Below are 26,675 nucleotides of genomic sequence, written 5' to 3' on the forward strand. Positions count from 1 at the left end.
AGTGTGCTTCAAAATAGAATACATTACATCATAACATCTCTGACAGAAACTTTGGTAACTAGTTTGGAAGCTAGCCATTTTCTAGATCCTTTTCATTTAGTGGTTATCTACCATGTTGTACTGAGAAGAAAAGGTGGCAGCTGAAACATGTTTAATGCTTGCTTCCTAGTGAATTGCTGGCTAGTGTAGTTTAACAGGTAGCAAAATCCACCTAGGTTGCTCTATTGTAATTGTATTACAGGCCAAAAATTCTGACGCCTTATATGCTGTAATCTGTATCTTATGCCATAGGTACAACTTTAGATTTTGTTTTTTGAATTAATCTGTAAGCACTAAGTCTTGATCCATTGAATAAGTCTTAAAAATTAAACTTGGGATAATTGGATTTATACTAGCTGTGCCTCTCTCTCGTTTTTTTTTCCTTACCTTTGGGTAAGGACTTTTTTTTTTACACTTGAATACAATGAAGAGGCATCAACAAATATTGGCAGTTCAGTAGTTAAGGAGGAAATACCAAACTCAAACCTGGTGCAAGGTTAGGGACAGGTAGGAAAGACAGGTCTTGACTGAACAGTTGTCTGAAGTAATAAACACATATCATAATAGGCTACCTGTGTTTTGCATTACACTGAAATGCAAAGAATATTGAAGCAGGTCTACCACTGTGTCTCAAACCTATCTCTGGAGTTTGCAAAGCTTTCCAAAAACAAAATAGTTAGAGCCAATGCTCTCCATATTTTGGTAAATAGACCTTTTTTTTAGCAACAAGAAAGCAAGCTTGGCTTCTAGTTAAATGTCTATAATTGCCAACTGAAGAGTTTTTTTTTTTTTGAGTGTACTCTAATTAAAAATAAACTGTATTATATTATGCAGGCATTACTTTTTCCTAGCTAGTTGTTTACCAGGCTGTCTCAACTGTTTAATTAGACTTTAGTGTTTTAACTCTCATGACAGTAATATTCTTAATAAAACAAACCAGCCATAATTTTACAGAGCTGTTGACATCTACAAAATTGTTGAAATTATTAATTTCTCCCCATTCTCCTGGGAACAGCCCTGGTTTGGCAGCTATGGTAAGAGATCCCTAAAAGTTTCAGGGCAGAGGGGGTCTTCATCTCCCAGGAAACCCCCTTAACCCCCAAGCCATGGGGGCTGATTGGGCCAAGCAGCAAGGGTGACAGGGCAGCCTAACACAACCTTTACGCTGGGAACCAAGAACTTTAAACAGCTCACAAGCTTGTCAGTGAGCCTGTCCAGTTTGCAAGCCCTCTGAAGATCTGGGGGCACTGAGGAGCTGTGGAACAGCCCCCTGACTGTGAAGTATGCCATTTTAGCAACTCCTGTCCTCTAGCCAAGGGGCTGTAAACATCTAGCCACCCTAAGCGCTTAACTTTTTTTTGTAGCATTACAGTATTTCTAGCATTACAAGAATGTCAGGAGGGGGCCAAAGAGAGAGAGCATTAGGAAGCAGTGTAGTTTTCATTCATAGTGCTTTTTAGGGGCTATAGGTAGTCAGATATTGTACCAATTATTTTATTCCATGGTAATTCACTGAATCACGAATTCAGCTAAAGAACTAGAAATTTAAACTGTCATCATCCCTCTTATTTGCTGCTGTTAATTAGATTGTTTTCTTTTGTTAAATTTAAAACTTATTCAGTTGAACCTAAATAAACAATGGGCACCTGCCATTTATAGAAAGAGATATTTTTGTATATTGCCATGTACACATTATATTTATGTTATGCATTATACTTAGTATGTTTGCTTCCTCACTATTTCTGAATCTAAATTAGCACCCTAATCTTTTCCTTGTATGTTTTGCTGCATGCCTCTCTTGGTTTTTTGTCTGTTGATAATGATTGCATGTTTTTTCAAACTGTATAATAGTAAGTTACGCATGGATTGAGGTACTAAATGCCATAAAATGTTTATTATTTATTCTAGCTAATTTAATTCCCTTATATTTTAAAACGAAATACATTTTCCTTAATTGACTATATATACAGGTAGAGCTTGACACATAGCAAGGATGTAGTTTATTTCATTCCCACACCAGGAACACCGTTCAAAAATAGGTTTATACTTCTGTTTTCAGTTGTGAAGGATTTAGCCTATTAGGGTATGGACAGATGTAACGGTTGTCAAATAATACTGACAGAATACTCCATTATAACTGCACCATCTCTCTGTTACTGTAGCAGCATAAGTGTAGAAGAACTTTTCTAACTTGGGGGGTGTAGACAAACATAACACTCAAACCATTCCAAGTATGTCATTGATTGGGAACCAGTTCACAGCTATCCTGGTTTAGAGGCATCTGCAAATACCCTGCCACGGATTCTAAGTAGAACAGTGACATGCAGTACTGTTGAACCACCACTGGGGGTGCTTCAGATTACCCAGCCTAGAGTGCCTGATTGAGGGTGCCCAGGTGGGAGGGGAAGGGGCTGTCTTGACCCCTGTTTCTGGGTTCCCAAAAGCTGGGTGGTCTGGGGCTCTCAGAGCTTTTGTGGTTTATAAATTGGCTTGTATGTCTAGACACATGCAGTTTAAACAACATTTAATAAGGTTTGTGTTATGTCTGTCTGCAACTTGCCTGTGTTTTTGTTCAGGGTTAAAGATACTACAGTTTTACTCACTTACGACTATTATGAGCATATTCACAAATAACAGTTACAGCATACCAGCTGATAGACACTCCCCTTTTCCCTTTTAAAATGGTGCTAGAGTATTGTCTGTCCACACCCTCGGAGAGAGACTGTTCTTGAGTACCGTGTAAGGTTGAAAGTACTAACAGTACTATTTTTTGGCTTATACAGCTATTTCACAGGAGGCTATTAATTGTCATCATGTTCAGTGACATGTCACCGCTATCCCATGTTTATCAGTCTTTGTTTCGGTTTTAGTTTGAAATCCCACAGGATTTTGTATCCTTTCTTATTTAGATATGATCAGAGATGTTGAATTCATGATACTAAAGCCCTTCAGCAGTTACGGTTTTAGCTAATTTCTTTGTTTTCTTTAGGTCAGTTATAGTCAACCTTTCATTTGAATTACTTGAGAGAGTAACTTTGGAGTAATCATAAAAGTTGTTCATTTATAACTGTATGTGTGTTAAATGGAGATCAGAATATTTACATGACTTACTAACTACTTCTGCAAACTGCTACAGGAAAAAATCTGAGCATGTTGGTTGGGAAAAATTCTGTGGTGCAGGATAGCAAGTATTTGATACCGTATATCATCAGTCCACAACAGTGCAGGGCAGAGTTAGAAGTGTGCGCCAAATGTAGTTGAAATTACAATAGGAAAATAAAATTAGACTTTTTAATCTCTCAGATTGAACTTTAACCAGAATATAATTATTTTTAAAGAAGTGTTCTGTAATCCAGCTGTTACAGAAAAATCTAAGATGATTTAGGGTATGGACAAATCTACACTGTAGCCACTTTTAAAAAGGTAGGGAGCTGCTGCTCAGAAGTGCGCAGCATCTGTTAAAATCTTACTATTAGGTCTGTGTGATTGTGTAGCAATATAGGTGAGCTAAATTTAATCTAATTTTGATCCTGAATGAAGCAGTGTTAAAGTTAGAGAGGCTACACATACACGGAATCATGCGGATTTAACAGTCCATTTTAACTGCTTTTGTTGATATCTTTTGATATCAGTACAATTGTTAAATCTGTGTATGCCCTTAATAATAATAAACTTTCAAATTAAGGAAACGAAACAAGCAGGCTTCTCTCTGGATTATACTTCTGTACCTAGAATTACAGTCTTCTGTGACCAAAGATCGCATCATAGTAGGACCATAAGAAAATAGGGCCAGAAAGGACTTCATGAGGTCATCTAGCTCAGTCTCCACTTAAGGTAGGATCAGCCCTGCCTAAACCATCCCAGTCAACTGTCTGCCTAATATGCCCTTGAAAATGTCCAGGGATGCAGATTCCATAATTTCTTGAGGTAGCCTGTTCCAAGGGCCTAACTGCTGTCAGGCTAGGGACAGACATTCAAAAAGCCTGAGCTTGAATTGGTTCAGTCTTCACAGGTTAGTCTAACCTGGCTAGGCTAAATCAGTTGGTAATTGGAAAGACATCCCAGAAAAGCAGGCACATGCTTGCAGTGGCTCAGGCTAGAAGCCAGGGAGCACCAGAGAAGCCCTCCCTTTCCTTCCAGAGTGCTGAGCAAATGGGGGTGTGGCCAGGCCCCAGCAGGACACTCTGGTTAGGGAAGGGTTCCCCACTTCTGACCAGCCCAGCAAAGAATTGATAACACAGTGTTTATCACCCCTAACTCAGTGTTTATTACCCCATTAAGAAAACAACAGCAGGACATTACCAGCTACCTGTTGATTCTGCCTTTGTCCTGTCTGCCACAGCATGGACCATAGCCAGCACGTGGTCTGCTAGCTAATGCTGTGTGTCTGTATGCAGAGGGGGCAGGGCAATCCCTGCTTAGTAGGGGGAAGCCAGGCAGTTGCCTTCAGTCTCTGCTGAGCTCCAGCCAGGGAGCAGAGAGGAGGGGCCAGCCCTGCTGTGGAGCAGAGAGCCCCACTCGGCCCAAAGAGCACGCTGGGATGCTGGGGGAATCTGATTTATCTTAAGCCAGCAAGGGGTCTGGGACAAACATTGTATGGACCAGTTTTACCCAAATCAGTTAAGTCTGATGCTACATTCAACCAGGTTGATCCCAAACCAGTTTCAGCCATTTTGAAACTGGTTTATGTGCACTGAACATCTGTTCTGTTACAGGTTTAAACAAGTGTCTGATCACTTAAACCAGTGTGTGTAATGTCTGTCCCTAGCGATAGAGTTCTTCCTATCACCAACCTTAAGTTTTCTTTGCTGCAGTTAGAGGCCATTACTCATAATTCTGTCTCCTACAGCCTCAGAGAAGTCTTATCTCTATCCTTTTTATAATCATCTTTCAGTTATTAGAAGACTTATCAAAATCCCTCCTCAGTCTTCTCTTCTCCAAACTAAATGTTCCTAATTCTTTCCATCTTTCCTCCTAAGTCACATTTTTCAGGCCTCTAATCATATCTGTTGCTCTCCACTCGACTCTAATTTTTCCAGACTGTTCTTGACTTAGGCTCAAAACTGGAAACAGTACTCCAGGTGAGGCCTCCGCAGTGCAGAATAGAGCAGCAGAATCGCTTCTTTGGATTTGCAAGTGACACTACTGTTAATACATTTTACAGTGCTGGTGATTTTAACCGAATCTAAATGTATGCATTTGTACGTACAGTAGGGCTGTGTGAAACACCATTGTTTCATTTCAATGCCCATTTCACCATTTCAAAGGGACGGTGTTTTGTTTTTTCGTTTAATTTTGAAGCACTGTCCCATTTTGTTTGCCGAAGCTGTTTCACTGTTTCGATGTTTTGCCCATAGGCTGTAATGGGGAATCATGAAAATGCCTAAAATGTTGTCATTTGTTGCCTAATTCAGATGCAAATTGTAGAGATGGTAGCCACTTCTGTGGGCATGAAGCCTGCCGAGTTTCAAGGAGATAGGTGCACAGGTTTCTTGAAAACTGCACTTCAGTGTTTTCAAAGCAAAATTTGCTGGCAGCAGCAGCCTCCCATAATCCAACGCAGATCTGGGGGCTTGCACCCCTGGGAGGGCTGCGGGGCTATGCCAGACTCCCTCTGGGTTGTGGGCCCCCGGATCTTCACCAGATGACAGGAGGCTGCTGCTGCCACGTGGGACCGGCACTAGGTGCAGCCCATGTCCAGCACCGGGCTCTATTAAGCTTGGCCCAGTGTTGGGAGGTGGCATGCAGCGCCGGCTCTGCCTGCCTCCCACCGCCAGGTTGCGCTCCAAGCAGCTCCACAGCCCCATGGAACTCACCCTACTGGCGGGAGGTGGGCGGAGCCGGGGCTGCGCTCCACCTCCCACCACTGGGCTGAGCTCTGAGCAGCTCCACAGACCCATGGGGCTCAGCCCAGTGGTGGGAGGTGCTGGATGGCAGAGGGCTATGCTCCGTCTCCCACCACTGGGCTGAGCTCCGTGAGGCTTGGTGGAGCTGATCAGAGTGCAGCCTGGCGGTGGAAGTTGGGGATAGCCAGCCAGGGCTGTGCTCCCCGCTAGGCTGAGCCACATGGGGCTGTGGAGAGACTCGGAGCACAGCCCTAGCTCTCCCCTGCCTCCCACCACTGGGCTGCTTCGCGACTCACAATGTTTCAAAACTTTCGAGAAGTTTCGAGTGCCCTCATTTCATTTCAAAGCTGTTTCAATGCTTTTTGTTTTATTTCGATTTCTCTATTTTGAGTTCAAAATGCATCAAAATAGCTTTGAAATGAAACACTCAGCAAAATTTTGCACAGTCTTAATGTACATCACCATTTTACTAAAAACTAGCTTCGCTAACAAGTGTCACTCTTAGAAAAACTTTCTTGATGCTTAGTGTTCTGTTCTCCTTGCTTTTAGTATGATGTTGAGTCTTTTAGTTATTTTCAACACCTATTTTTAGAATATTTGAGAAACCAAGTTGTCAGTTCCACACATTTTTCAATATACCAGGTAAACTTGGCAAAAAAGAACTCTTTGATTTTTTTTTTTTTTTTTTTTTTTTTTTAAATACTGAAAACTTATAAGAAGCAAACTAAGTTTCCAAATTTAATAACTTCTCCTTTAAAATAATAAAAGTAAGGAGTGCTCCTGAAGGTTTTTTAAATGAAGGTTTATTTGTACCTTGTTTAAAAGGGAGACAAAAGTTAAGATTGATCAATATTATAGCAGCAACTCTCCAAGGAGAAACTGACCATCTCTGAGACGTAGATCCAGCGTACTGACCTGGGGCTTTGTTGGCATTTGGCAACTGTGGGGCCTTACCTGCCTCTGTCCCCAGGTGGGTCCTTCCAGCACACAGCCAGAAAAGTTGCCTATCCCTGTTAAAGATCAGGGGTCAGCAGCATTTTTGGCTGGAGTGTCAAAGCCACCCCAACCCTGACCCACGTCTCAACTTGGTATGCCAGCGACAGACAGTTGGGGAGCCTCAAGGGACTCAATTGCTGGACAGCAGGGGGAGGAGCTGGGGTTGCATTGTCACAGCCCTTTCCCTGGCCTATGCCCCAAGGCACATGTGTAGTTGCCACTGTCACAGAGCCAGACCAGGGCTCCAGTGCCCAGTGCAGCTGTTTGAAGCCTCCTGGCTGCCTGCCACAACCAGCCCAGGCTCTGGACAGCTGCAGCAGGCGGCAGGCAGGATGCAAACAGCTGCACTGGGCTCTGGAGCTCTGGCACCAAGTCCATGGTAGCTGCATGTACACCTTTGAGTTGACAGTAGGGGAGGGACTGGGGTTGCTCACCCCTAGACCTTCCTCTGCCATCCGCTCAGAGGTGCTTTTGCTGCTGCTACAACGGAGCCTCTTAGCTGCTGCCAGTCACAGAGTCCAGGCTGCTCACAGCAGGGCTTCCAACCTTCAGGCCAGCTGCTGCAAGCAGCTGGGGCCAGTTGTGGCATGCTGAGCGAAATGGCTTTGCATGCATGCCAGGGTTTACCCACCCCTGTGATGGATCATTGTAGATGGCTCAACAGATCTAGTACTTCTCATACTGTATAAAACGTATGTGAGTGGGAGTTAGTGACATCCTTGTTTTCTATTTGGCTGAATAAATACTAATGGCAGAAGAGTGAGAGATCTAAGTTAAAACTGTAACAGCTAGTGAAAAATAAGATAATATTGCTGTTTTCTCCTGAACTAAAATGTTGATGTATTTTTCTATCTATGCACAAGATGGCACTAGTTCTGTTTAAAAAGTAATACTTTTAAACAACTTTTCTTGCTCCAACATTAATCGCTTTATTGATGAAATGTTTTGTACAGAATTTTGAAATTATTTTTGAAAATCACCTACGACTTGTGCATCAGTTGTGATGCCTGTAGTAGTTCTTTTAACTTTAATGTTTTATCGTCTTGCAGTAATAATAATAACAAAAACTAAACTTCAGTTTAGTGTTTGCGAACCAGCAAGTGTTTTTCCTTTTATGTCCAGCAGAGTTGTCTTAAAACTTTTATTTTTATGACGCATTGGCCAGAAATCTAGCCAAATTTTAGTGTATGTTTTTTCTTAAAGAAGGATATGAATATTAATATCCAAGTCTAACTTATGTACTCCATTTCGTCTGTGAATTGTATCTTCCACTGTGTTTCAGAATTCAGATGCCTAGAATTGACAGGCTTTCACATCTTTGGAGTATTGAAAATAAATTTGACAAGAGAAGGAGCAATTTTATGCAGACTAAAAGTTGTGAAAAACTGAAACTTATGTAAATAATTTTGCTTGCTTAATGTGAATTTTCTTTTTAAGGTATAAAAGCTAAGATGCTAATTACCAGATCACACAGGGAGCCCAAGAAATAAGATTATGGTTATGAACCTACAATTGATATCTCCAAAAGCTATTTAACAGACTTATTTCACAACAAACATAAACCATTGCCTCACAGAACTTATATTTATGGTCTGTAGACAAAAAACTGGGTGGAAGGGGAAATATTAACTGTACTCCCCAAATTTACTAGAATCACTGTAGTGATAATTAAGACCTTATACTGGAATACTGTTCATTTTTCTTGGCTGGATAACTTTATATTATTTCAGCTAAATTGACATGAAGACAAGTTTGAAAACAGGTTAGCTCTTTCTAGCAAAGGGCAGCCAAACAGTTTCCATCCTTTTTATAGTCTGAAACAGGGCTGTCCATTTTCTGAGCAACCACTACATGAGTTGTGGAACCCCTGCAATGCCACCAGTGCTTGCCCCCACCTTGCCCTTTACTGCAGGCTGTTCCCCATCATCCCCATGGATGGTGGTAGGAAGGTGGAGAGGGTGGGGGGGAGGCTGGAGATCCCAGTGGCAACAGCTAGAACAGTGGTGAGTGCAGCTTGCGTGCTGCAGTTTAATCTCCCATGAACAATAAGTTGGATAGCCCTGGGTGGAAACACAGAAGTACCTCTCAATTATAAATTCATTTTTAGTATCCTTTAGTTATGAAAGTATTGAGATTGAGTAAATGACTTTATTGAAACTGAGTGAGGAAATAATTTACCCCAAAATCTACTCATGAAGCTTGGATTAATACCCACATGTAATCAGTCACAATCCTGTGCCAAAGTTATAATAAAATCTTTCCTCTAATCAGGAAAGAAATAACTGAAACTAAAATGCAATTGTTAATTGGACTAGTAAGGAACCTTTATAAATTGAGTGTTGTAGTTTGCTGCTTTTTAAATAGGTTTGTTTAATTATTTTTTTCTTTAATGAATACCATATTTACTCTCATACACCTTTTTTCTAGAAGTTAGACTCACAAATTCAGGTGCATGCTCTAAGTGAGGAAACCGATTTCCACACCCAAATGGAAGCATGGGGATGCTGAAATGAAGGAGGGCAGGCTTCTCCAGCTTCATGGAGAAGGGGCAGCATCTGCTGCTCAGCCAAAAACTATAGATTTAACCCAGTCACTGCTGCTGCTGAATTGGCAGCTTTTAGCTGAGCAGGAAGGGGTGACCAATTTAATTCTGTTCCAGGAGGCCAGAATTCATCCATGACTCTGGGGGTGGGGGTGGAGAATCTTCATTCTGCCTTCACCTACAAGGTTCACGTCTTATTTGGGGGCACCTGGTATGTGAGAAAATATGGTATTATGCCATGATAGTGATGAATTTAACTACACTTCCTCACTGATAGTTCTGAGGAGTATTAAAGTGATACTATAGCTTTGTAAGTCCTTAACAGAATGTTTTTAATGTCTTAGCTTTCTTGTTCTTGGTTTTGGTGATGTTAACAGTTAGCTTATCCAGAAAGATACCATTAATGTAACTAGGGATGTGGGCAAGCAGGGTACCAACTCTATATGCCAATTAAGATGTCTACACTGGAATGGGGAATCCTAGTTGCAGCAACAGCAGCAGCTTGTGTTCGAGGTGCCCACACCACAGCAGCAGCTGGTGTGTGAGGAGGTTAGGCTCTGGCTTAGCCCCTTCCCTCTTACACTCTCTAGTGCTCTGCACCACCCATTGTCCAGATGCCAGAATTTCTCATTATACCTTGGAAAGTACCTCTTTGTTAAGAGAGACGTATTATATAACATATATGGAATTGCAAGTCCTTGTGGTATTTGTGCTTATAGTTTTACAGTCTTTAATGTAACTGGTTAGTGCATGCTTACTTAATTACAGTACATATGAAGACAGCATGTGAATGACTGAGGATTTGGATGGGTCTATGTTTTTACTGGCATCTTAATTTTGTATTTTGTTCCCATTTATATTTATAATATAGCATTCATTGTAACTTCTGCTGTTAAATTCAGTCAATCACACTGTCCCAATTATAATGTGACTTGTTTTATTTTAAAAAAAAGTAGGTTTGGATTTTTAATATCCTAAAAAACTTTTTACAAAGACTGACTTATCTTGAACAAAGTACACCGTAGTAGAATGATGATATTAAATGATTGCTGTGCTTCTATTGGAAAAACATGCCGTTTAACAGAAACCTATAAACTTTTTTTTTTTAACTTAGTTTTAGCAACTCAGTCACTTTTGCAATGGCATTTAATTGCAGACAACCCTTAATTCATGTAAATCTTTGCTGGGAAAAACTTGTCTGGGGAGACAAGCAGTTCAGTGAATTTCTCTCTCTCTCTCTCTCTCTCTCCTTCTAGGACTTTTTTAGGTAATAAAATGTAATGTGTTGAACTATAGTACTGATCACTTGGAATTCTTTTTCCATAAGGGGGAAATACTTATTTCACTTCTGTCTGATAGAATTCAAGAGCATCAAATGTCTTAAATGGTCTACAATAAACTGCATCTATTATAATGTACTGAAATGTTTGAAATTAATAAATACAATACATGGCATATTTTTTACAGAATTGCACAGTGGTCTTCCCTGTAATAAAACTATCAAGATTTTACCATTTTTTACTTAAGAAAATGTTGTATATATTCATATGCAGTCAGTTTCATAACTAATGTTTCTTTCATGAATACATTTCTTATAGTGTCTGTGTTTTCCATAAGGATACGGTTGACATTTCAGGGAATTTAAGATAGCATACTTTGTACTTGGGGGGAGGAGGTATATTTAAATATTAGGGTACTATAACTATAACTTTTATCTCCTTCCTTTTATAATGTAAATGCATCGGCTGCGATCAAGTCAAGGAAGAGCAGAAATTCTAGTACCATTTGTCTGCACCATGCTTCATGAAAACTGTTTTAGTTGCCAGGAACTTTATATTCTTTCCTCCCACCTGACATTTAATATTGAATTTGTGGCTTAGTAAATGCATCAAGTTTAGTGTAGTTTTAGATGAGAAAGTTAGGTTGGCACAAGTAGCAAAGTTTAACTTAGGAATTCAGTCCTTTCCTTCCTCCAAAATGTTGAAGTCTTGGATGTGGGGACTTTGAATGAAGATCAACTCTAATGGAAATCCTAAGAAATACAGACAGCATTTGAATAACTACATAAAACTGAAATTGAATGCAATAAATACTGATATGTTAAATGCTGTGGGAGGGGAGAACAAAAATAAACCTCTGTTAATAAAGGCTAGCAAATAATTCCTTTTTTTTTTTTTCCAGCAAAGATGTCCAGAAAGCTAAGTTTGCCGACTGAGTTGAAGCCTGATTTAGGTAAGTTATAAAAATAGGGGCAGACTTATTGCAGCTGTACATTTAGTGTCAGTAAAGAGTCTTATAGTGAGTTCTAAATTTCAGGAAGAGCTTGACCCACAGGTGCATCACTGAACTTTTAAATTCTGTTTGTAAAAAAAAAAAAAAAAAAAAAAAATGATATAATCCTTTATGTTCTTCTAAAACCATACTCCTGTGATGCAAGTTACCTGTGCAGAATTTTACTTGCCCTCTTCTTTGGGGCTAATTCATTTTCCTAACAGGTAAACTGGTGTTATAAGGTAAGAATGCAGAATTTTTGTCACAGTTTTAATAGGGCTTCTGTAAACCTTGTATCAGTGATGCTAGATCATAAACATTACCAAATATTACCAAAAAAATGATGCAACTATTAAGAAACTTACAATAAAAATCTTAGAAAATGAGGCAAGACAAGAAGGTGTCTGGAACTGGAACTTTTATCTTAAAAGCAGATAAAGTTGGACATAGTTTTACATACATTGAGTTAATTAGGACTACTAACTGTGTAAAGCAAAGTCAAGCCATGTACAGGATGAGGGAACAAGTCTATAAGAAAATAACTCATTTTTCTTGCAGCATACAGGCATTTTTTCATAGTAATCACTCTGGTTATAGAAGTCTTTACGTTAACTGTAAGAATCTGTTGATTTTTATTTTGCATTGTTCAAGCAGCAAAAAATAAATGTATTTTGAATGCATTAAATTACAGCTTGGTTTAACAACGAAAATATAGAACTAGAAAGGACTTCAGGATTAATCTACACCAGTATTTCTCAATTGGGGTGTCATAAGATCCTTTTAAGGTGTGCTGCAGTGTGCCATGCAATATTACTGCATTAAATATGCAAAATACAACCTAATTTACAAGATAACCCAAGATTTCTAAAACAGATCTGTAGTCTCAAAAACACTGTGGTCATTCTGAGTTCTTTACAACAGACAAGTTGCTCTATTATTTTTCCATGTTCAAAAACTGAGTGAAAGCTAAGAACTGGCATTTTCTGAGAGGTGCCTTGAGTCTAACCAACAAAGTGGGGCCTTGAATCTAAATGGATTGAGAACCACCACACTAAACTGTGGCAGGATTAAGTGAATCTTGACCATCCCCCATTGATATTTTGTCTAATTTTATTCTTTAAACCTCCAGTGAAGAATTTGAACCATCCCTCAACAGTTGGTTTCAATGTTTCACTACTCTTTCAGTTGGGAAGTTTTTCCTAATATCCATTCTAAATCAACTTTTCTGCAAACTATACTAATTCATTTTTGTCTTTCCAACAGTGACCATGGAAAGCAGTCGATCACCACCCTCTTTATAACAGCCTTTTACATAATGAAGGGCTTATTTTCACATATGTGAAATCATGTAGAAATGTAGATATTTATACAGTAGGGGCCTGAAAGGAAATCACATCTGTAAAATCTGTTTTAATCCTCAACCTAGCTAGCATATAGAGTTGCCAGTTCCTTCTATGGGCCCACAAGGGCTTGAAAATGGCATAACCTAGGCTAAAACAAAATTGTAGTGTAATTTATACTATTTATTAACAAACTTGGATATATTTTTCTAATAAGTATTAGGAGGCACAGATTGAAAAAATGATTATAGAAGGAAATCTAAAACTTTGTGACTTGTCTGGTACAGCACCATTTATTACTGATAACTATATTAAGATATGGATATAGGCTAAATTTTCATGATGATGTCCTATTAAAGAGTTGCAGTGTAACTTGATTGAGTGACTTAAAAAAAAAGTCCAGTTATTTTGAGTCATTGTGACAAAGCTTCTCCATGGATGTGTGTTTGTGAGTGTGGAGTGTTCTCATGATGGCTTTCCCTAGCGCTTCAGCTCACAGGAGGCATGCCCATATTCTATCCTGTTGCCCATGGTTTTTTAACTGATCCGTCAACTAGGACTGTAATCATCTGGGAGTCTTGGATCAAAGTAGGGCACCATACTGCTCTCATGTCTAATTTTTTCTTAAAAGGGTTCCTATTGTTTGATAAAAGACTAACTATTGTCCTATGTCCAAATTAATGCATGAATTTATGCAGTGATATTCCAGGGTAGTTGTACAGTAGTGCACTCTGCAGTGAAAGGAATAATTGTTGTAATTAGACTAAAGAAGATGCGGGGGCTGGAAGTGATGTCAGAGGCCATGAGAAAATGTAATGAGATAAAATCGGGAAAAATCATTGGAGTGTAAATTAATACATATTTAATTTTGAAAACCTGTCTTTATAGAGTACAACCGAAAGAAGTTCTGACTGTAGATTGTTTTAATATTTTTCCATTTCAGACGTCAAAGACAACTCCTTCAGTAGATCCCGGAGTTCCAGTGTAACTAGTATTGATAAAGAAACCCGAGAAGCAATTTCAGCTCTTCATTTTTGTGAAACTTTTACACGCAAATCTGATACGTCACCTTCTCCATGTTTATGGGTTGGGACTACCCTGGGTACAGTATTAGTCATTGCACTGAACCTACCCCCAGGAGGAGAGCAAAGACTTACTCAGCCAGTAATTGTTTCTCCCAGTGGTAAGTACAAGACAAATGGACTGACTACCACAGATGGCATGTTACATCATTACTCTTTAATGATTTTTATTGTAGTTTTGGTTTCTTTCAATTATGGCTTCATCTTGTATATCAGGGTGAACATTGTTACTACAATCATGTTAGAAGAGCTACTAGCTACAGTTTAATAGCCAATGCATGCCTATTTAGAAAAAGTAGTCTGCCAGGGTCCTGATCTGGACAATCTGGACAAGGCTCCAATCTGGCTGTGCTGCATGGGGCGGGGGGGAAGCGAGGCGGAGGAGAGGAATGGCCTCAATCCAGAAGCACAGGTCCTGGGGGGCAGCAGCCCAGCCCCAATCTGGATGTATGCAGGAATGGAACGGAGCAGCCCCGATTCAGATGCGTGTGTGATGGGAGTGAGCAACCAAGCCTGATCTGGATGGGCAGGGGGCAGACCTAGCCCTGATCTCACTGTGTGGGCAATAGCTCAGGTGAGGCTGGAGCCAGCTATGCAGAGGTTCTACTGCTCCCTACTGCCAGGTTTTCTGCCCTTTGAAGGTACCCGTGGTTCAGATACCATGGCCAGTCTGAGTTCTGTTGTAGAGGAAATAGAAGTTTTTGTTTGGTTCTCTTATGTGTCCCTCTCAATAAAATTAGGAGGTAGTTTGAAAGGTAGTTTAAGAGAATTGCTTTTAAATCAGGGTTTTTCAGCCTTTTTTGGTTGGTGTACCTCTGGCAGGTGGTCGACAAGCAGGTAGTCCCCCAGTGAGTTGGGGGAGGCGGGGGGTCTCCCAGTGGACAGTCAACGAGCAAAACCAGAAGTGCCAGCGGCTTCTCTGCCACATACTGCCGATTGACGCCCCCTGCCTACAGTAACTATTCAACTTTTAAATTCTAGGAACCATACTGAGGCTAAAAGGAGCAGTCCTGAGAATGGCTTTTCTGGACACCACAGGATCTTTAGTTCCACCAGCATATGAGCCCTGGAGAGAATACAACGTTTCTGAAGATAAAGAAGAGAAGGATAAAGTGAAAAAACGGCGGCCTGTCTCTGTGTCCCCCTCTTCCTCTCAGGAAATCAGTGAAAACCAATATGCAGTGATATGTTCTGAAAAGCAAGCAAAAGTTATCTCACTGCCATCACAGAACTGTGTTTATAAACAAAATATAACAGAGACTTCTTTTGTTCTTCGTGGAGATATAGTGTCATTGAGTAATAGTATCTGCCTTGCGTGTTTCTGTGCCAATGGACATATTATGACCTTTAGGTAAGACCCATTTAATTACTTAATATTTTATTTTCCTGCAACTCAACACATTCTTAGTACATCCACAAAACAAAACAGAATATGAACATTAATTGAACAATATGGTATTAAGCGTATAAATTAGTCCAGCCATATTCCTGACAGAAAGGTGATGTTACTGCCAAATTTCAAGTTCCTAGCCCACTGCATGGGAGCCAGAATCTCTCAAAACATGCTGCCTGAATATTTTTTTAACTGATCAAAGCAATGTATTTTAACCAGGCCTTCATCTCAGAAATAACTGAGTTATTTTGCCTGTAAGCATATTTTTTTCAGGAAGAATCACATGGGACAGACAACCGTGGCATAAAATATTTTAGCCAAATTGGCAACTTTGGCAAAGTTTCATAGTTCATAGTTGGCAGGGTCGGAAGGGACCTGAGCAGATCAAATCCGCCCTGGCAGGAAAGAGTACCGGAGTCAAACGTCCCCAGCAAGGTGATTGTCTAGCCTCGTCTTAAAGACCCCCAGGGTAGGAGCCAGCACCACTTCGCTTGGAAGTTGGTTCCAGATCCTAGCCACCCTGACAGTGAAGTGGCGCCTCCTGATGTCTAATCTGAATTTACCCTCTGCCAGCTTGTGACCATTATTTCTAGTCACTCCTGGTAGCGCTCGGGGAACAGGGACTCCCCCAGTGCCTGCTGATCCCCTCTGGCTTGTTTGTAACAGGCCATTAGATCCCCCCTCAGCCTTCTCTTGTGGAGGCTGAACAGGTTCAGGTCCCATAGCCTGTCCTCATAGGGCCTGCCCTGCTGCCCCTGATCATGTGAGTGGCCCTCCTCTGGACCCTCTCCATGTTGTCCACATCCCTCCTGAAGTGCAGTGCCCAGAACTGGACATGGTACTCCAGCTGCGGCCTGACCAGTGTCGCATAGAGGGGGAGGATCACCTCCTTGGACCTGCTTGAGATGTATCTGGATACATGACAAGGTGCGGTTGGCCTTCCTAACTGCATCCCCACACTGTCAGTCCATGTTCATTTTGACATCAATGATGACTACAAGATCCTTTTCTGCTTCTGCACTGATGAGAAGGGAGTTCTCCAGCCTGTAGGTCTGGTGCTGGTTCTTCCTCCCCAGGTGCAGCACCTTGCACTTGTCAGTGTTGAATGCCATCCTAGTCTCGTCCGCCCACCCCTGTAAACTGTCTAGGTTCGATTGTAGCCTATTCCTCCCTTCTAGTGTGCCCACATCCCCCCACATCTTAGTGTCATCAGCAAATTTGAACAGGGTGCTTTCTACCCCCTCGTCCAAGTCGCTGATGAAGATGTTGAACAGTGTGGGCCTGAGGACTGAGCCCTGCAGAACCCCACTGCCCACATCCCTCCAAGTCGAAAATGACCCATCCACCACCACTCTCTGGGTGCAGCCCTCCAGCCAGTTGGCAACCCATTTGACTGTGTAGGTGTCGACACCACAGTCCCTCAGTTTTTTAACGGGAAAGGGGTGACAGACAGTGTTGAAGGCCTTCCAAAAGTCCAGAAGGACTATGTCCACTGCTACCCCTGCATCTAAGGATTTGGTGACCTGGTCATAGAAGGCCACCAGGCTGGTCTGACAGGACCTGCCTCTAATGAACCCGTGTTGGTTGCCCTGAAGCATAATCTCCCCTGCTGGCCCCTCGTGGACATGTGCCAGAATAATTCTCTCAAAAAGCTTACCCAGGATTGAGGTAAGACTAACTGGCCTATAGTTTCTCCGGTCTTCTTTCCTCCCTTTTTTGAAGATGGGAACCACGTTGGCCCTCTTCCAGTTCTCTGGCACCACACCAGAGCACCACGAGTGCTCATACAGCCATGCCAGGGGTCCCGCAATGACCTCAGCTAATTCCCTCATCACTCTGGGGTGGAGATCATCCAGACCAGCTGATTTAAATACATCCAGTCCCTCCAGAAGTTCCCTGACTAGATCCTCACTGACCCATGGCCTGGGTGCACCTCCCTTGGGGCCTGAGGAGATCCCAGTGGGGGTGGCTGATCTGGTCCCTGCTTAGGAAAATGGAAGCAAAGAAGTCGTTAAATAGGTTAGCTTTGTTGTCTGGTGTGACGACATATAAGCAGTTACCATTACAGCCATAGGCTGCAGACCTCTGCTGTAACGGTAACTGCTTATTGCATTGAAATTAAAAAAGCAAGTGAGTTTACCGTGATTTAGCTTTTATCTACCACAAGGTAAGTGTGTGCACATGGATAGTTACCCTAGTCATGTTCTCTAAAGAACCAGTCCAAAACAGTCCTGGCCCTACATACTGGTCTTTGCCACCACAGAATAGTATACAGGAATGTAATTTATGTTTTGTTAATCTTAAATGACAGAAGTGGCTGAATATTATGGGACATATGTCTATGAGTTAAAAAAAAATTATTTTCTTATAACTCCATAATTTCCAAAGATTAGTAGACTCTGGGGATTTTCATTTCTAAGGTGCCTGTATTAGTGCAGGATCACCAATAAATGTCAGAAATACATGTAAATGAGGGAGGCCAGTGATAAAATTGGACATATTGGCAACACTAGATCCTTTCTCATTTCATAGGTTTCAGAACTAAGAGAACGTGATCAGCGTTCCCTGCTAGACACTTCTAAAACTGTATCTTGGAAATACCTTCTCCATAATCAGTGTCCTGCCTTATCTAATTGCCTGATAATTTGTGTTTAAACAATATAGCTTATTATTTTGAAGTTGCTATTTTTATTTTTTTAAATGTTTGTATTCATACCCATTTTTTTTAGTTATGTCTGTTTGAAAAATGTGGGGGGGAAGTGCGTGTGTGTATATGCTGCTGAAGTCTTTGTGTGTGTATGCACACACTGTATGTGTGATACATGCATCTATATATCACATATACATTTTATATATATATTTCCCAGAAATTGAAATTATATGTATTATAATTTTATATTTAAAAAAATCTGAGCGGGGGGGGTAGAGGCGGGGGTATATATACACACACCCCTCAGAATTTTTTTAATTTCTAGGAAATTTGTTCTTAAAATATTCATTTTGATAATTAGTGTTTGAATGGTTTCATATAGTTTTACTCCCTCAAGCATTCCTAGTGCTTGAAGTAGAAAATTTTTTTATAATCATAAAACACATCAAGAAATGAACTAGGATTTCTGCAGAGATGTAAGAGTTCACAGCCAGTATTAGAATCATGTGAAATGTGTAGAGAAGAGATTTAATGCTTTGGATATTGATCATTTTCCCCTTATGGATGTGGAGGATGCCTTCAGGCTACCATTAGCCTGTGATCACAAGAGATTCACCATTAAAATAATGGATCCGATGTCTGGATATTTATCCATTCTTCTTTCCACGTGTTGCTTCTGAGTTGATTGGTTGATCTTCAAGGATCTAGTTATGAGTAGAAATAAAAGCTTTCCCCTTTAGGGATCATCTCTTGCTTATGCTGAGTACTATACAGACATACTGTAAATCATCACATTGTCTCTGCCTCAGGTAACTTCTATTCTGACTATTTAATTTAGATTTAAGTAAAATATATTTTTAAGTTAAATGTTCTATAAGTAATGAACTATAGAGTCCCATGAAAAATGAGAGAGAAGGAAGAAAGGGAAGTATTTTGAACAAGAGAATGAAGTTTTGAGTAGGAGAGATGGCTAAATCTGGAGGTTTGAAAGCATAGGGAGGGAAAGAAGGAATGAGTTATGACGAAGATAAAAGCAAGGGCTTAGCTGTACAGGGGTTTGAAGGGGAGAAACTGGCACTTGCAGAAGGAAAGGGTAAGGCAAACAAAGGAGTTCTGTTTGTCTAATTCTCTTTTCCATATCTCTCCCATTTTAGACATTTTACTCCAGTATTAGCTACACCATTTTCCTTTGTCCTGAAAAAGGCAAACAATATTTCTGAAGTAAGCAAGAGTTAAAATTTGTCTGTGAGTAAAGTTCTTCAAGCATCTGTCTTATTCTTTATGCTTCAGGTAGTAAAGGAGAGAACTGAACTTCTTTAAACTATTTTTATGATCTGGTATCAGCCACTATTGGTCCAAGGTCAACACATAACACACCTTCCCTTTTCTTTCCTCTAAATAAAAATATCAGGTAGTTGGGTTAGAAAGAAGGTACTTTCAAATTGCCGTTATATTAAAGTTGACAAACCATTAATAATTAACAGTGAATCATGACTTTTGAGGTCCTTGTTGTTTTGTACCTGACTGGACAAGTATAGGTAGGTAGAAACTAAAATATAAGAATTCCAGTGTTACTATAGTCAGGGAGGTGGGCAAACTATAATAAGTCAAATTTTCCTTTACCCCGTGACTATTATTTTTATTGAAGTTTTTATTCTGTCTCTGAATTTTGTCTTCATTTCTCATTTTCATTCTGTGTAGTACTGCCTACTTTACTGATGTTTCATCAAGCTAGGTTTTTGAAAACTTCATGAAATTCTGTGGGCACCTAATTTTTCCCTCTAACTTGTCCTCCACCCCTGTTTCAGCAACCTCAGAGATTAATCTCAGCTGTAAGGCTTCCAGATAAAAACTAGAGGTTACTCACCTATGAGGCTGTTAATGCCACTCCATAGGAGTCACTGAAGTTTATTGTACTCTGTCCTCCAAGGCTGCTTATGCTTTCATTACAGTGTTCTCATTTCTTGCTAATCTATAAAATAAATAACTGGAAGCAGAAATGGAATTTTAATCTCATGCTTGCCTGTACAGAATAGAGAGCCAAAAAGTTATCAGTACCCTTAGTCACCGCCTACACAAGACAGATTTTATTTTTTTTCAAAAATCTCCTTAATGTCATTTCAGGTTCACAAGTACTGAAAATGATAGGAGACTTAGTATAGAGGAACTGATATTGTTGCTGCTTTCAGCACCATGTGAAACAGTTTGTTCAGTTTAACTGTTCTTGGAATCCTTTGTTTAAGGAAATACCTCATTTTAAAAGAAATGTATTTTTAAATGGATAATGGAAATCTTTCATTCCTTTAGGTTTCTGATTTAATTGTCATATTTAACCATCTAAATATCAAAGGGCCAGGCTACTAAACATATTGACAGGTGGAACAGTTCATCTGTATAGGAATTTCCATTAACGTAGGAAAAATATCATTCTCTTGCATACTATGTTTTTGCTTCCTAAAGGCAGTAGGAAGAAGTAACAGTATGAACCACCTCATCACACAAGCTCAGCAGGTGTCCTTGAAATCTTCCAAATTCTTCATTCTTTACCATGATCAGCAAAGGAGCGCTTTTCAGGTTCTGAACCCTTCTAGCAGCCACTTAAGCTGCTATCCTATGTTATTCCAACAGCACTGTGCTCCATTTCTCTTTGTTCAGTGTGTCTTCTGGTCAGGTCCAGTTTTGAATTGTTCAGCTTGTTTTATTGACTCTCTTTAATCGCTGCTGATATAAGCATAGCAGAAAGATACCATTTTCTAGCTTCTGAGAGCTCAAAACTTGGTTTTTTGAATGGTTTCAACTTCTGATGTGTGGCTTGGCACTTCGGTACTTTTCGTATTTACTCTTGTTCATCATTTTGACTTTTTAATTTCAACACTTTTCTTAAATAGCTTTTTCAAGAATTTTTACTCTTTTCACTTCCAGAGCTAGTTGTTTTGAGTGGTATGTGTTTTTCTTTCAGGGTGTTGTTTCCTCCCTCAATCCTTTAAAAAGGAGGAGATTTATTCATCAGTTTCAAGTGATGACCAGGCAACAGAACTATATCATTAACTTCAGATATCTGTTGTATCCTTGGAAGCTGAATGCTCTGTACATGAGTACTCTGAGTTTGCAGATATCACCAAGTGCACTCACCTAGAGAACTCTTCAAATTCCTTAGTATAACATCTCATGAAGTCTCCCACATCTAGTACATAGCCAGAGTCGCAGTACAAAGCTGAGTAGGCTTCAGTCACTGATCATGAGAACTCAGCTGCTGGCACTGCCTTTGTCATCACAGTCCCTTTCCTGCTTTCATATCCTGTAAGCCAGCTTCATAGCCAAAGTATCCTGTGCCACGAAGGTGGAGATTCTATTGTATCCTGAAGCCGCTGGCCTCTGGGCAATTAAAGACAGTAATGACCTGAATTAATTTGTAGTCAAAGAGAAATTCTAGATTTCTAAATAGCAGTCATATTTAAGAAGACTAACGTTGAGTTCTGGGCCTGTGGATACTTTGGAGATTGTCTCAAGAACTTGGAAGTATTTTAGGTTCTCTCTACAGAATGAATATTATCATGGTTGTATTCTTTTTTGAGCTAGCATTGACACTACTGGATTCATAAAATACCTGGGAGTAACAGTAGCCTATTTGCACTGGATGGTGTCTCCCAGTTTGTTAATTCAGTTGGCAATTCTAGGACACTTGTCTGTGGGTATTAAATTTCAGCACTGGATAGTAAACTACCTTATGTTTCATCTTGTTCTGTACAGTCAAAAAGAATGCCTGGAGCTCAACCAAATATGGATTAACTCATGGAATTATGAAGGAATTGAAGACCTTTGGTCATGTGAAAAGGTTATGCAATTGAAAGCTTGGTCAGTTCTGTGAATGTTTGACCTTGTATAGGGTGGGCCTTGATAATCAAGAAGCATCTAATGCAGGGACTTTCGCAACCTATTTATATTATGAGTGATATCTAGTCTCAGTGACCTAGCACTGAACCAGGAATAATTTTCCCTAGAGCAGTGGTTCCCAACCTTTTCTTCTACCGTGGCCTGGCAGGAGCAGGACAGGGTGTGTAGAACTGGCTTCCTCCCTCCCAGGTCTCCCCTGCCATCTGCCTTTAACCCCAGAAGGTCAGCTATAACCCCAGAAGCTGCTTGCCTGGGCAGACAGACAGGGCTCTGAGCAGGGGGCTCATGCCATGACCCCGCAGCCAACATGGCATGGCCTGGTACTGGGCCATGGCCCAATGATTGGGAACCTCTGCCCTAGAGAATACATTTCCAATTGCTACCTGTACTAATAGTAGAAACCACATATGCATCAAAATAGTTTTTGGTTGGCATTTCCTCTCTCCAGTACCAGTGCTAGTCTGTGTGAGTTCTAAAGATATCTGGTCTTATACACATTAATGTACTTCAGAAACTTGGTCTCCTCCAAAGTGATTCTGATTCAAACAAAGACATCTAGGCCACTGTAATTCACATAAACAAGCAGAGGGGTACCAGACTGTACTTCCTTGTGCAGGCAAGCTGTATAGGAGTGGAGAGAAGCTCTGCTCTACAAGATATTTGAGTTGCCTTATATTTAACAGAAAAGAAGAATGTGAATACAGACTATATTGCTTCCTGATAGAACTTTACAAGCATTATCTGGATCCAGGGAAATGGTGAATCTCACTTTTCTGTAGGAATCATCATTTGGTTGTTCATAAGACAGTTAGCAAGAGAGGTATCCTGTTGACCCTGTAAGTCTTTCTGTTGGGACAAGCCTCCATGGTAAAAATGCTTACGTATTTCAGAAGATCTTACAGTACAGTGTCCCTTGTAATTCCACAGTGGCTAGTCAATATGGTCTTCAGTTCTGTTGCAGAGAGCTAATGCCTGTTACAAAGAGCTTGCATGACTGAAGGCGGAACCAAAATATTTAGTTCCATTCAACCTACTGAAACACTTTGACTGTTTGATTCCTGCTCCAGGGTCGTGAAGTTAAAGCAAGTGACTCAAGTCCTCCTTTACTACTAGAGAGACTTAAGATTACCTAAGAAAAAAGATTTATGGTACAGTACTACTGGCTCCTTCACTTGGCTTGCCCAAAAGCTGCTTGAACTTCGCTTCTTTGGATCCAAGTTAAAAATTAATGCTGTCTAGCCTTACTTGTCTGCTGGGTGGTCAATGATTTGTTGGTCAAAGACAAAGCAGTTATGTCCACAAACCCTAACTGAACATGATGGTGAAGGGTTGAAACATTCTGATCCTACTACCCCACACTCCAATTAAAGTGTCCCTCTTAACAGATTGATAATTTCTTTCTTAAATAACTATGTATTTCTCCTTGTGGCTGAGCTTACAGAGTGAACAACAAACTTTATTAACTGATCCATGCTATGTCAAGTTTTACAAGAGAAAGGTAGTTTAGTACAGTAAACAGACTTGTCTCCAAAGTATTATTGTAATTCTGCTTAAGTGAACATATTGTAAAGGCAGCTTTTTCTCATGCCATCCTACTTCAGAAGAATTTACTTTTCTACTTGAATTTAATTTGAGACATTAGGAAATCTACACAATTTGTTTTGGTTTGATACCAGTTACCTTGGAGATGCCATAACTAAAAGGCCATGCTCAAATGATTTTGCATTACTATGTTTTTGTTTGAAGATGAAAATGATGATCAAGGTGGACTCTGTCTGAGATCAATATGTCTGCAGTTCTCTAGATAGTGTTTTATATTTCAGATATATGCAAGGCACCCACATCACTTACAAAGCAGCATTGCTTGGATTCTTTCTCCAGTTTATCTAATTTTGGGCTGTGTCCCAAGACCACCATAAAGACAGTATAGATATACTCATAGTTTATATGTTACCCCACTCTGAAGAGCTTTTCCTCATTTACACAGAGACCCACACATGCAAACGTAGTTAAGATTATAATTCTGTTTTGAAAGCTTTGCCTTACGATTATTTCATCTTGAATGCAGTAAAATCCAGGTAAAAGGAAGACTGATTCACTCTGTGATTAAGTTGTCTTTTAAAAAAAATACTTTATTTGCCTGTTTTCCTGTATTCCTGTTAGTTACTTATTCAGAATTTTTTTTTCTCTTGATGAAAAAACCAGGAATCTTGGATGGATTAAATGCTGTAATTTTCAGTGTAGACTTTGTGAAAAAATATACTTCTATATTGACAGTGTTGCATAAGAGCTTCAACATACCCATATCTCACATGATTTTTCTGAGTAAATGAGCTTTTTAAACTTAATTCCCAATCAGATTACCCACCCTTAAACATTCTGCTTAAATTTATGGCTTATTGGTGATGACATAGTAGTAGTTTATGTTTGAAATTCATTATTCAACCACACTTTAAATATATGGTAGATTATGGATATTTTAGGTCTTAATCCCAAGGAATGAAGCATATGGCATATTGTATTTACTATCTGTGAGGTCTTATGTCACTGAGTGGCACCTATTTAAATCTTGTCTTTTGAAGTATCTGTTAGTATGCAGAAAATAAAAACAGAAAGGCTGTGATTGTAAGATTGTAATGTATAAATATAAGTGAGAAACTGAATACTAATAACTAAAAATTCAGTCTTCCTTAACTTTAATGAACTTTTAATTCTCTTCTCAAGTTTGCCAAGTTTAAGGCCATTGTTGGATGTATACTACCTGCCTCTCACCAATATGCGGATAGCCAGAACATTCTGCTTCACCAACAATGGGCAAGCATTGTATCTTGTCTCGCCTACAGAAATCCAGAGAATCACCTACAGTCAAGAAACTTGTGAAAATCTACAGGTAAACAGTAAAAATGACTGTACTTTTTACTGAAGTAAGGTTCCACCAGAGGCCTCAGCTTTTCATTATGGATGTTTACATGGTAGTTTAAGACCCCTTCTAAAAAAGTTATCATGTGCTTGTGAGCTTGGAAGTATAAAGCACAGCATGCCTGCTGATGAATCAGAGGTAAACATTGGCCTAGGATGGGGGGGGGGGGTTCCTTCCAGTGGTATTGAAGCATCTTTTCTCTTTATAGGGGACACGCTTTCCCTGCTAATGTCATATCCTTGGTCCATACGAAACTTCCTTGATAATTTAGGTAGATAAGTATTTCAAAATGCCTCCAATCAGAACCGAACTAATCCAAGCTGCATGCTTCTGTGTCAAAGGAGAATACACTCAAAGTATTTTGATTATCAGTACTTCCCAAACTTTTTGGCTGAATAAACCACTATCAACCACAGAATTTTGTGTGGACCACAACGAATCTTCTCATCGAACTTGTAGGCTGCAAGGACATATGGGAGAAACTATAAGGAGATCTGCCAGTCCTTACAATTAAAAGGTTGATGGTACCATCTTGGTGGTCCATGAGAAATTATGAGGGTGACAGTAGTTCATTCAGCCAAAGTGGTGTAGGGAACTATTGGGTTGAAGCATTATATCATAGAAGTGTCAGAGACCTAGGGTGAGAGTCTTCAGCATGGATGTGTGGTGTATAGGAGAGTGGGAGTACTATAAAGGGAGTCTAAGAAACCCAGTCTTATATAGGTACATGTTCTCCCAGTTGCAGGAATTGTGATAGTTGCCTTGCAAAGCACCCTTTGCAAGCCTTGATATAAGGAATATGCTGAGCGCCGGTGTGAGGTGCATATTGGACATGAGAGCTCATAAAAGATTCTGACCACATTCTTTGTGTAAAGTAACCCAGAATGGTTTCCGTTCATTAGTTTCTGAAGGGTAACTAAATTACGCTAGATGGCACTATCTGCCAGAAAGCTCAGAAACATGAAGGCACAAGGGTGGAGTTCAGGTACAAATTTTGCCTATAGCATGTTGAATACTAGTAGCAGGAATATGCAGCCAGCACCCCTCCCCCCCCCAACCTTTCCCTGCAAAAAAAAAAAAAAGGGGGGGAAGCAAATGTAGGCCCTGACTTGTGATTCATTCTTTGCAAGTGGATCACTGTGCCCCTGTATAGACCTATTGACCTCAGCAGGACTTCCCCGGGGGCCCTTCCTCCTACAGCAAAGGATTGGGGCATCATTTCTTTTTTGGAAAAACTACCATGACACCTTCAACAGCAGTGCAGAATTGGACATAGTTAAGCATTCAGGTGTGATTCTGAGGCTACTCAGTATCTTTCTTTGCCTTAATTCAAAATAATTCATTAGATAAAGTGGACCTGACCATTAAATAGTAAGTAGGATGTGTTTTCATGTGTAGGCACAGGTTATTTCATGAGAGAAGCTTTAGTTATTATCTTGTAAACATGTGGGATGAAACTTTCAAAATCAGCCAGCATTGTCCTAACTTGTCACCTCACCCAATGTGTTCACCTGATGGATGGAACCAAAGAGTGGGGATTTAGGACATCAACATCTCAGAGCAATGTATGATCAAAGGTAGAATCACTTACATTTGCTCTAGTGGCATTGGGAAGGTGCGATCTTTTGAAATAGAAATTCTAGGACAGAATCTTCTGACATCCATAACAAATGTATAGTTGTCACATGATATTACATTACAT

General features: G+C 40.1%; 1 protein-coding gene across 5 annotated transcripts in view; it reads left to right on the forward strand.

The window, feature by feature from the left end:
- STXBP5 (syntaxin binding protein 5) overlaps nt 1-26,675 on the forward strand; it is a 207,713-nt gene that overhangs the window by 167,794 nt on the left and 13,244 nt on the right. For all 5 annotated transcript variants that reach the window (XM_090041024.1, XM_090041030.1, XM_090041038.1 and 2 more), the window contains 4 exons: nt 11,605-11,655; nt 13,978-14,217; nt 15,098-15,467; nt 24,778-24,943. In XM_090041024.1, the coding sequence (XP_089897150.1) occupies nt 11,605-11,655; nt 13,978-14,217; nt 15,098-15,467; nt 24,778-24,943 (827 nt within the window). The remainder of the gene's footprint in view (nt 1-11,604; nt 11,656-13,977; nt 14,218-15,097; nt 15,468-24,777; nt 24,944-26,675) is intronic.

This window comes from Crocodylus siamensis, chromosome 1, assembly GCF_052110815.1.
Source record: "Crocodylus siamensis isolate JL-2025a chromosome 1, ASM5211081v1, whole genome shotgun sequence".
Lineage (NCBI taxonomy): Eukaryota > Metazoa > Chordata > Crocodylia > Crocodylidae > Crocodylus > Crocodylus siamensis.